Raw genomic sequence first — 12604 nt, 5'->3', positions numbered from 1 at the left:
ACGAACACTTCTCTTGCTTATAATCCGAAAAAAGTTTTGATAACAGAAGGAGATGTTCAAGAATTATTTGATATCTATGATTATGACACTCAAATCAGTACAGATTAAAAATGTTATAGTGTCGTATTGCCAGTTAAAAAGTGCCTGCAGAAAATTTTTATATATTTTCGGAAATAAAGAAGTTATGGCACATTTTCAAAATCAATAAAATATGAAAATTTGGTTATATCTTTGAGACAAATGAAAATAAATATCGTGAAACGGTTTCCACTAATAGACTTCTCACGAAAATCGAGCCCATCAGGACACCTTTCAACGTTTTTCCCTACCTAGTCTAGAAGTACTAGAAGCAGCCAAAAACAAGCAATTTGGGATATTCTGTACAGTTTTTTTTTCAACGTTCGCCGAGCAACCACGAAAAATGAAATGAGTAAAATTCCAACAATCAAGATTAATTGCTTCTACGAGCGCTTCAGATTCATTAGTAATGTCACGATCAGAAGTAGATTAAGGCGGTTAATTTGTCAGCCGCGAGATATACGCAAGTTAGCGTTTCCATATTCATCCCAATTAACCCGATTTGGACGTGGCGGCTTACATCAGAAGTACAGAATTTATTTGTCATTTCGAAATAGATTGCCACCACATTGTTGATAATTTCATTAGTCAAAATGACCAAATAGAAGACCCTGCGCCGATTGATCAACCTTTAAACAATTCATATTCAACTATCTCTACTTATCTACTATCTTCATTAGCCAAAATTCTCAGTTTGATGTGAAAGAGGATGTCAACAATTCCTAAGATAGCTCCAATAAAGCGTAGGAAATCCCAGAAAAGTCAAAGCATCCAAACGCAACTGAAAACTGAAGGTTTTGGGATCACTGTGCCTCGTCAGTACAGTGTAGCGCTAAAATTATTATTATTATGGTATCCTAAACGAAATGAAGGCGACGTTTTGAGAATTCTCAACCCGATGCGCCACCTATCCCGTAAATACTGAACCAAAACCTCGCTTTCTCTGCAGTTTTCTACACCAATTCATGGCTCCCAAATTTGGCAACGTCACTTTAACAAGGGGATTCGATCTTAGGACCACAGTCGGTCGGGGAATAACAGTGAATTGTAGTTTCCATCAAAATTGATATTTCCGACGAAGATGGACACCATTGTCCATGCTCCATCTGGAGGACATTCCATATAACGAAATTCTACAATTTTGAGTAACCCCCCATTGAAAATGTGAGAATAAAGGCAAAGTGGCCAACCTCGTCGATAAATACCTATTTCACAATCATTTCTAACGGATAAACCGATGATATTTGGCAGATTATCGGCAATCGACAAACAATGCCCATAAATCAAACAGCGGCCAATAAAGTTCGAAATCAATTGGAATCAAGTACCTGGGCATTCACACCCAAGCTAACTCCTGCATACCGATCACTCTCGATAATCGTTCTATTTATAATGTTCATGTGTATTGATTTATTTTTAGTACATTGACCATAAATGAGCTCATTGAACAGTATAAAAGGAAAACGGCATGTCCTTGGGAGTTGTTTTAGAGAAGGGGCGACAGTTATGTCATCTCTATTCCGAAATTGATCAAACTGAAAGAGGTCCTGCGATCATAATTACCATATGAATTATCCATATGGTAATGTGGCGATCCAATGATCCATTCATCAATCCACAGACTGATTACTCATTCAGATACATCGGATCGAACAGTAAGAAGATGGAAACAAAAATCCAGGTCAAAAAGATATGAATGAAGAGATGTATTGTTTTTTTGCAAATGAAATGAATAATCATTACTTGAACAGTTTCAGATAAAAGTCATTTGTCTGATTGAAATATTGAAATGCAATCGATAAATAATCCAATAGGTATAATAAACGAATCTTCTTTTTCCTCTTCTATATTTTCACACAACTAATGGATAACATCTCAATCTCAATCATTGAGTCATGGATTCAAAAATGGATCTTAAAAAATAAAATAATCATTTTCCTAGATTTTACAACATATATAAGAAAAAAGTCAGTAGAGCTATCACTTAGGTATTACTGACCAACAAAATTAATCCCAACAATATGCTCTATTGTCTGTTATGATGAACTGAAGATTCAAACATGGATGACACAGATTTGAGATTGATGTGATGCTATCCAAGGGTGTTTGGGGCTGCTCAAAAAAGTAGAAATTAATTTCTGCTCAGCTGGAATGATTGACGATCGCTTGTGGGAATAAAATTACGGTATTTTATCTTTTTATTGCCTCCGTCCAAACACATTCAGCAAGATTCATTTCATTTCTCTGAAATATTTGGAGTTTCTTGGAAGGTCATCGCTAATAATTAATCTTCTCTTCTTGCTAGTCGAAGAATGTGAAAAAATCCTAATGGTAACATTTTTATGGTAGAATTTTCTCGAACGGTGCATCTATGTTTTCCAAAGAGATGCACAACAGCACAAATCACAGTTTAATCTATTTTCTCAATAATCATATTTTTATTTCCTGAATATTGGATATATGTATGACTATTGTCGCTTTGTTCTAGTAATATTCAAGGGACAAACTTACCTGCCTGCTGCAGAAATAATGAAATGACGATGGTTTGGTAAACTAGAAGCATTTGGTCTTTGGTCTTCATGCTGATCGAATTGAAGAAATTTTTCTATCTCGAAATTTTACGATGCGTCCATTGTTGTTTTTTTCTGTTGGTAAAAAGGGCAGTTATGGATTGACTTCAGTCGGTAAGACTTCTCACCAATCTCAGTATACCTATGCTTTATTATGGCTCCAGTGAATATATCAAGTTTTTTGTTCATCGCGGAAGAAATCAGTGAATGTCTAGTGGCTAGTTATAGGATTTACTCAAAACGTATATGCCAGAATTAGGGGTGAAAAATTCTTTTCGATAATAACAAATGTTCGTCTTGAAGGTAGTGATACTGGTTAAAATATTGGCGGACTCCAATTTCAAGCAAAGCATACGAGTATATCTGTTGACGAATGTAACTAGGAAAGCTTCAAGAAGAGAGCAAGTTTTTTCTTTACTTTAACAAGGACACACTGTAATTTTTTCAGTGTTTGTGCAAGGTTTGGTGAAAATATATTCGCAGCTCTTCTTGATGCTGCGATCTCTATATCACGAAGTGTAATTCCTACATGATTGCGAATATTTTGATCCATTGTGGTATGGGCTTGTTGATGTGGGTTTCAAAACAAACATGCGAAGCTATCAGAACGAACGTGCGTTCGATATTAGGGGAAAATTGCCGGCAATTTCGACCCTTAACGGAGATTCATAGTTCGACCATCTTTTCCACAAATGCCCACACGGAAAATCCCGATAACGCAACAATAACAGTGCGGCGTACAGAAATTCGGCAAGTGTCACTCGTAATTCATGTATTATCAAGTTATCCTAGAGCGCTTGATTCGCACCCCTCCCGACTTGAGTAATTTTACCACCCCAATTTGTCAAGTTACAGAAGCGTAATTCGACCCAGGCCGCAACCTTATTCAAATTGGTTAATCTAAGGCACTGTACCTTCGGAACACAATAATATGAAACAGCATCCATTAAATTTCTATATTAGCATATATACTCATTTGCTTAGAATTACAAGTTTATGTTGCCCGTGTAAACAAGATAGAGGCAATTTACGTTGCTTTCTCGAATGACATGCAGTGAATGGAGCCGAATTAAAATATGTAAGTTATATTAGAGCTAATGGAATAAACATCAAACTGTAGCCATTATTATCTCAACGTTTTCCAAGCGAAGAAAAAATTGTGGATGAGACCGAAGGATGCTGAGTGGTAATTTTATATGGGTTGGGATGGAATAAGGTGGAGAAAATGGAGTATGGAAAATACATGTTCCAATATACATCGAGGTGTAGGTATAGTTTCCAAATTCTACCAAAACTTTTTGCGTAAAAATAGAGAAACTGATGATCCTATATCATCATTCTGCAACAAATTTTTTCCTACTTCTCACACTAGTTATTTATAGGTTTAACTTGAAGCAGATGCCAAATATACGTGATTGCTTCAGGTTAAATGATTAAAAACTAACTCATTAGCTAACAAAAAGTCCTACAGAGCTTCATCTACACTAATAAATAGAATTGGAGTGCCTGTAATTTTCGAATATTTGATTTTTTATGTTATTTGCAAGTGACCTAATCAACCCTCTGTCTTTTTTCTGGGATAATGGTATAAAGAATGATTTATTTGGAGGAGTAAACAAGTTTTGAACGTGGAAGAAAATACGTGCTTGCAGGAAGAGAAATGCTATCAATTGTGCAATAATAAATCAGAGAATCTCAATATTTTCTCAGTGGATACCTGAGTAGTAAAATATTAAATTAACGGAATATATCGAAAATATTCCAGTACACTATTTCTGGAGAACTCTTTCTCTTTCTACATGTCCATAAATCAATTGAAGGCTATGCTTGACATATAACTTGAGCACATTCGTCTTTCGAGAAGTACGCGTCCCATATTACTCCTAATTAATGAATATTCGGATTATAGAGATTCTTATTAGAATTTATGTTCATTTATACGTTTCTCTTAGATGTCCAGGAAGGCATTCTCCGTTCCATAGGGAATATCATATGAAGAACAGAAATTCCTTCATCAATTGAGACTATTGTTTGTTGGTTTAGATCTGCGTCATCTAAAAATTGGTTTCATTAGCTCATGGTCGAGTATAAAATAAGTAATTGTCCTTTGTCTGACCCCTTTCGTGGTTCCTATTAATAATCGGAATAGATTATCGGAAATTATACGTTCTCTGATCACGACAAATTTGAAAACATTTTTCCAATAGTTCACGTCCAAAGCAAAACTATTGAAACAGCTTCGAAAACGATTGGGCTGTTATTTTAGAGAATAATGCAATTCTGTTAGTCAGTCCAGTGGAAAAGACTCTAATGGTGGTTTTGTGCGGAGTTCCTAAGAAGTAAGACCTATGAAAGGAGCAATCCTTTTGGCAGATCGCGTTCACGTGGTCATCGTCTGTCAACTAGATTTTGATTTGTTTTTTCCATATTGTTTTATCCTTGATATTATCATTTAAACATCTAGGGGAAACGATAAATTAAATGGAACAATTTGTTACAGTTTCTAAGCCCGTTAATTCGACCAGAGTAGTTCAGTCAGAAAACGTTGGACGAATGAAAAGTACACAAACAGAAATAATGCTTTTTGTGATGTTAATCTGCGAAGAATTATCATAACTAATTGTGGAAGAATTATCCGTGATGAGGTTCAGATAAGCATCTGCCGGTGAACTACATCTAGGAAATCTATTTCGAATGTCAAACAAATCCGTAACTTAACCCTGAAATAGTTTGGTGTCTAGTGCCAGCTGTTCGAATAGTACACATGGAAAACGATAATGGCAATGGAAAAATGCTTTTCAGGTGTGATTTAGAATGTAGCAATTTAATATTTGTGTACATACGTGCGTTATCGATACCTCCTTTGCTATTTTTCTGACTGAAATGAATAGAATAGTTGTGTTCTTGCCAAGGCTCGCAGATCTACTGAATACAGCAGGAGAGGTCGTATTTATATTGAATTTTTCAAAATGTATGATGTATCCTTGAGTCGAAAAGAAGGTAGGATACAAAATCTAGGTTGGTATTTCATATTTTCTTGAACTTTCTGAGCCGAAATAGATATTTCAAATTATCAGTAGAGAACGTTGTCTTGCGAAAAGCGAAAAGCCATTAAAAGATGGCTTTCCTCAAAGTTCCAGAGTGGAAAGTGTTGTTAGGCTGTACCTGTTGTTTCAAGAATGATTGATTAATAATTAAAAGACGGCGATAATTGATCCTTGGACTTTTTTTGGATTATCCAACTGCCCGATCCAGAACAGATGATGGCAAATATCAAACATAAGAACAGATTCACCCTCAAAAAAAGATAACGGTTTCAAAATCTTATCTACATTGTTTGAGACTTTAACTTTAATTCGTTTTGAAAGTCAAATCCAACTGACTGAACTTGGAAATTATTCATAAATATTTTTAATTATCCGGGTAGCTGAATTGAATTATAGGGGATATGCGAATAATGGGTTGTTTGTTATACGAATTATATAGGTTTAGAAATTGAATTAGCAACTAGTCCTATGATTATGATTTCCAGTTTCAACCCAGACTGAAATTGTTGATTTGATAAGTCAGAAAATTATATAATTATAGGCTAACCACCAAAGCTTTGTAGGGCCAGTAGATATTGGATCATTTTAATAATTCAAAAATCTTGTCTTTCGCTCAAAGGGAAATTTTGTTGTCTGAAATTCCTCCTAGATTTTTCACATGCTTCAAAAATTTCACTTGTGACTTTGTGGGTTTAGGTGAAGTGACCCTGAGTGTATCTCTCAACTTTTGTTGATGTTGATATTTGTGTAGGCAATGAAAAGACAATGATTGTTACTGCGCTATTTTGGCTTCTTCTTCAAGAAGCCATTTCTCAAAATGCTGGTAATTTCCGATATGAAACTTGTATCGAAGCTAGGCTGAATATCAGCTTCAATAATGATCACGAATACGTATACATATTCAATATCCACAGAAGAAGGACATGAATATTCATTCATCACAAGATGAAAATAGAAGGAAAAAATTCTTGATTGCAAAGAATTAGTATTATATTCGTTATTCACTGAATGAAAACAAATTCTGAAAGGTGGACTTGAGACGATTTTAAACGAATATCAGTATAAGGAATCAGGCCAATAATTGAAGTAATATCATTTCATGCTATAGCCTTCTCTTATTTTTCTAATCTCCTTATTCAATGTGAGTAGGCAGCACAGAAGATTAACAAGAAAATTACCTTTTTCGTCTACATGGACATATCCAACACAACACTGTTTTACTATTTGATTTTCAATTACCATCTAACCAATTCGAAATGCATGGAATAATTGATAGGATACATTGGTCAAAAGCCGTACTTTCTGTCCCGAAAAGGTCAATAGACAATTCCTTAAAAAGTGAGCAAGTACAATGAAACAAACTGCCAGTCTCATGCAAATGAGTGAGGCCAACCCAGATAGGTATACCTGATGCGTGGGTGTTATTTAGTCTGCACGAAATAATTGCCGGATTCAATTCCGATTATCTTGATGCGGAAAGAGAGGGGAAACAAGAGTGAAATTAATACCTAAATTTCGAAGGGCAAGCATTGAACTAATCTTAATACAATCTTAATATAATTTTAGCAGTTTTTCTACATTCACATGATTAAATGTTTCATCGATACAATAAAACACGAAATACACCAAAATATCGAGATTATAAAGAACATGCAAACTTTTTATTTTCAGCTAGTAAATGCATGGTTTTCTCATGTTATAAATTATCAGTATGAATCTATCGATTCCGTCCATTTCAGGGATACATCCCCGTGAAAACGAATTTTCATCGCCCGATTTGATTTAATGACTAATGAGTGGTTCTTTGATCTCAAAATAGCGGAAACCAAAAAGGTCATTGGTAATCAGGCGAAAGAGGTACGTGGGAGTCCAACCAGGACCGTATGAATTGATTGCGTCATATGGAGGGTTAATTGTATTATATTATAGCGATCCTGTTCTATCATGAACGTCAATCCTTCGTGGAAATATAGCTGATGGACAGAAATATTTAACTCCTGAAATTATCTATCATCGATCTTTTCAGGATCGTCTCGAAGTAAGTAATAGTTTGATGTAAATTGTTAAGAAGAGTTGAAGGAATGAATTCTTCATAACCTCGTCTTGCATATTCTATAAGGCTACAGATAGAATATGTAGTAGCCATAGCTTTGCGGAGAGAGCTTATACTTATAAACAAGAGGTTTCATTATTGTTTCGGTTTATGGAAACGCGTTTTCCTGGTGAAAAATAGTTTGATTTTCATAGATTAATAGATTTTTCATCGATAATGATGACAAATGTCCTCTACAGAATAACCTTGAGGACCTTCACTGCATTTACATTTATTTTAGCAGTCGGTTGGTCATGAAATAATTTTCTCAAGTTTTTGTAACTAGAACGGAGTAAGGTTGGCACTCATGAAAGATTGTGAATGAAGAGGATGACAAAGAATTTCCTTCTATTGGGAGAGCCCAAAAAGTGGTGGCATTTGAGAATTTTATGTTTGAATGAATTAATGCGAAAAGTTTACTACAGGATTTTCGATTAATGTCATAGTGGAATAAGTTCCCGAAAATTGATTTTTCTATTTTTCATTTGACTTGTTCTATACATCGTGAATGTCTTAATACCTAATTATTATTATTATATCACTGTATTGAGGTGAACAGTCAAAAATACGCGCCAGTTGTCTTGGTAATTGTTTATTCATGTGAAATTTATGTTCAAAAGTTCATCTTGACTTGAAACTTCAATTCCTTTTACTTATATTGATGCAAGATGATTTTTGTTGAAGAATTAAACATTCTTGTAATTATCTGTTGATTCCTTCGGGAGATACCCATTCCCAACCACTGGATCATATGCATTTCATCTTCGTGTTAATAATTTTGAAATCTACAACTGATGTAACGTATTCAAACTTTAGCCAAAGAAGATAACGAACATTAACTCTCCTCAAGCTAGTGCATATTATGATATTATACTGATCTCTTGTATTTTCCATGCAAATAACTGGATTTGGTATGCCTTGAATCAGTTTGTATTGACTTCAATTATGTTCGTCACTTATTTTCCGAAGAGATTCGACATTGTGATGAAATACGTAATAACAGACTCTTTTACGTAGAACGGGCAACATAGAGTTGATTTAAAACCCAAAAATGTTTTGACAAGCGTCATAACCCCACATTTTCGTACTATACAGAGTGAAATGTGTCAAATTTCCATGGCCAACCGACTGCTAAAATGAAAGTAAATGGAGTATATAATATTTCCTGTTCAAAACAGGATCAGTTGCTTGTTATTTTGAATAGGGAACTCGCTTTTGAATAATTCTGTATGAGTTTTTCCAACACAATGTGTGCAATAATGTTCACTGAGCCAGGTTCATTTTCGTGCATTCCCAACACCTAAAAAAAAGACAGAAAGTAGCATATGGTCGTCAAGCTTGAGTTTTTTCGTCAAGTGAACTTCCTAAACCTTCATTAGATAGCCTTGTGCAAAAAACGTTTGAGAAATGACCATTTGAGTTGTTAGGGTGTTCATCTTTTCATTTTTTCGATGGCATACTTTCAAATTGTCATCTGTCAAAAATGACAGGTTATAATTTGGCAGCCGCCGAAACAGCTGGATTTTCCCAAGGAAATACATATGTTATAATTTGGAAGGTAATTTATGGAGCATTCTGAATTCCGAAAAAAAAGCTAAAATAAACAATAGTCCATCATCTCTATTTCGAAAATTGTACCATATTGCTCTGCATCCGCCAAACCGTTACATCAAACATTTATAACGTGAACATTACGACTTATTGAAACATCGAGGCGAATCAATTACCAGGATTTGTTTAACTTATTCTCCTTCGTTCAGCATCCGTTATAATTGTTTGGAATTTGCGCGGATTTAATTCGGCTAAACAAAGAGGTCCGCAGACAAACCGAATAAATGTTTATCGTTTCGGCCAATGAATGATTCGTTGAAATTAACCCCGGTATTGATACTGTCCAACCCGATGTCACGTCCATATTTGGGCATAATTGAAACCTGAAATTAGGTATATTAGATCACGTATCCAGATTTGATCGATATATTGGGTATTTGGGAATACTGATTCGTATTTGCCCTATTATGCTCATGACATAGGCAAGAACAATTTGGCTCAGATAAAGCGTTAGTGGTTTTGATCTCAGCGAGTAGACAATGGGGGCTGGCTGAATGGTAAACAAAGCTATCTCTCATGCTGGCACATAAAGTAGCCATATACTCCTCCTGTTATGGGTCCAACTATGGAGGCAATTGATTCCTACTCCTACTTATCATCGTTTAAAATTCGTTATTTTCAAACAGGAATCTAGAAGAATGAAAACAACCTCAACTATCTCGAAAACTCAATATTTTCAACGATAAATATAAGGAAGCACCATGAGCAACCACAAATTGAAATTCATTTAATATATTTATGATATTTTCAGTAGTTACTGAATAAACACCAAAAATTATTCGAAACACTCGAAATATATCATGACGCTATAATTTTATGAGCTATGAATTTAACGATAATGGACGATTGTTGTATTTTAATATCACAATTTCCATTGAATCTACCCCAATTAATGAAATATGGAAATTGAAGGGCCAAACTGATAGGGAAGTTGGAGGTGAACTAAATATTTTGTTCGGTGTTTTTACATTTGTTTCTCTCCTGTTTCTTGTCTCCAATTCAAAGTAATGTAATGATAATAGCGTGATTTGAAATTCAGCTATGAGGTTATCCTGAACTGAAGCTCTTTCTAGATCTATTAATTTTCATTCTGCGTACATTATCGATAGTTGAATTTTTACATATTCTCCATAGTCTTATGAAACTCATTAAAAATACTGTGGACCAATTCTTCGAATATAAGAATGGCGTGACTTGAATAACACAGAATTGGTTGTCGTGAGCTTTATCTCAATATCTCAATTCTGAAAGAACTTTTATCTCTTGGAAGAGAATGTAGTTTCCGAATATTTTTTATTGACCTCCAATAAATCTGGGGTAATATTGATTCGATAGCAATACTTCATCTAATTTTCAGCGTTCGGTTCAGCTACAATTCAGAAAAGCATATTGAATAAGTGTGCTTCATCAGCGAAAAACAATAAAACATGAAAATACGGAAAAATAAGCATTATATCCATCCCTTCAGGGATGGATTCTGAGAATCACACAAGGAATTACCTGACAAACTTTTTCTGAGGATTAACATCCTGTATATGACGTGGTTTTTTCATTAGAAGCAATTTCATTCAATTTTTAAATCCAGACTCGAAAAATATTTTCCCTGAAATTAATACTGTACTAGGATTCTCCAAAGGTATCCAGAACACTTGCTGAGAGTTTCTAGTTTTATTTCTGGTAGGTTGTTTGAGTGGGATGATTAATATCCAATTTGGAGAAACTTCGCATTATATTTCCGATGCAGACTTACTCCAATAACCACCAAGAATGAAAAAGGTGGTGAGATCAGCTGAAATCTAGAATATATATTCTTTGGGTGCTTGCTGTGTGGGCCTTCCAACTAGATTTCATAGTAACAATAGTGTAAATTACGGAAATGTTCTCCTATCGAACAATCTAGCGTTATCAAGGTAAATATTTGGTCAAAAATTCGTATAAACAAGATTATGTTTGAACAATCCGAACTTAATTGTGTCACTGGTTCACCTGAGATTTGAGCCATAATAAAGCATATTATGCGTATTGGTGAAAATCCAATAATGAAAAAATAGGCATATTTACCTACGAATCTAACCGAATCTCGTCAGCTCCATAAAAACGAAAGAAAAAACAAAACAGTCCAAGAACGAACACGAAATCACAAAAATCAAAATCTGAAGGATTTTTTCCACGAAACAAAAATTGAATCGGCGTGAAAATGCGGTGTTTTCTCTCGGCAGGACCGCAGAAAAGCGCAACAGTTGGCTGTTGGGACTTGTCGTGAACTTCGGGCAGTTGTTCGCGGCCGCTTGCGACTGAATGGAGCGGAGCAGGTTGAGTTTCTGTTATACTACGTCCGCCGATTGAAAGCGGGTTCAAGCGCACATCGCAAAGTGCGTAAAGCTCGTCCTCTTTGGGCTCTTCTAAAAATGCGCTTTATCCCGTGTCCATTTCCTCATCCAGAGGGCGGAGAAAGACTGCTGGTAGTTTTCAGAAAGTTTTTATCCCGATTCAGTGGGAAAACAGGATTTCATAAGGCCGAAATTTCCATTCGATCCAGATTCACAGTATATATTAAACGACCAGTTGAAAAACTCACGATGCGGATGTAAGGAAAGCTCTTGACAGTAAATGTTATTTTGACTCGACGTTTTTCTCGTTCATGCTGATTTCAAACTGACGAACCAACTAAGAAGGTAGTTTCCGAAATATTCGATAACGTTGTCAAGGAACGCCTTCCAATAAAAAAAGGATTAACGCTCAGAATAGAGTCCGAGAAGGATGCCAAGGATCTTCAGCCAAATATGTGATTGCTTTTCATGTCTTCTGAAAATCTAGAATGGATGCATTTTCACATCTCCTCGAAAGATTCGTACACACACTGCGCAAAAAAATTAACGCACATTCTGAAAATCTCAATTTCAATGAAAGTTAACTCTACATTGACTTTATAACTTATTTTTTATGTTCTCTCGGGAAGGTTTTGAACGAAACAAGACACATTAAATGGAAGAAAAATTCAGGATTTCACCGAATCTTATGTGAAAGAAGAGAAATGAACAATTTTCAAAATACTGAAATGCAGATAAGTGATTTAATACTTGGTATTTCCACCCCTTGCGTTAATCACAGCTCGGCAACGACGGTTCATACTCAAAATGAGTGATCTTGAAATGTTCTGATCTAATCCTTCCCAGATTTCTCCGAGTTGGATTCCTAAGTCATTA

At 35.2% G+C, this 12604-nt stretch overlaps 1 protein-coding gene across 32 annotated transcripts in view; it reads right to left on the bottom strand.

Annotated features, from left to right (window-relative positions):
* The window catches only part of LOC123311439 (basement membrane-specific heparan sulfate proteoglycan core protein), a 148733-nt gene that overhangs the window by 55504 nt on the left and 80625 nt on the right, over nucleotides 1-12604 (bottom strand). Inside the window, exons 1-2 of one of the 32 annotated variants that reach the window (XM_044895425.1) lie at nucleotides 11460-11702; nucleotides 2590-2723 (exon numbers count right to left, since the gene is read on the bottom strand). The exons of the other annotated variants lie outside the window; for them this stretch is intronic. Coding sequence (XP_044751360.1) covers nucleotides 2590-2659 — 70 coding nt within the window. The 5' untranslated portion in view covers nucleotides 2660-2723; nucleotides 11460-11702. Of the gene's footprint in view, nucleotides 1-2589; nucleotides 2724-11459; nucleotides 11703-12604 lie in introns of those variants that run through there. 32 annotated transcript variants of the gene reach the window in all.

This window comes from Coccinella septempunctata, chromosome 4, assembly GCF_907165205.1.
Source record: "Coccinella septempunctata chromosome 4, icCocSept1.1, whole genome shotgun sequence".
NCBI classification, from domain to species: domain Eukaryota; kingdom Metazoa; phylum Arthropoda; class Insecta; order Coleoptera; family Coccinellidae; genus Coccinella; species Coccinella septempunctata.
Note: the sequence above shows the minus strand (reverse complement) of the source record. Positions and strands in the feature narration are given on the sequence as shown.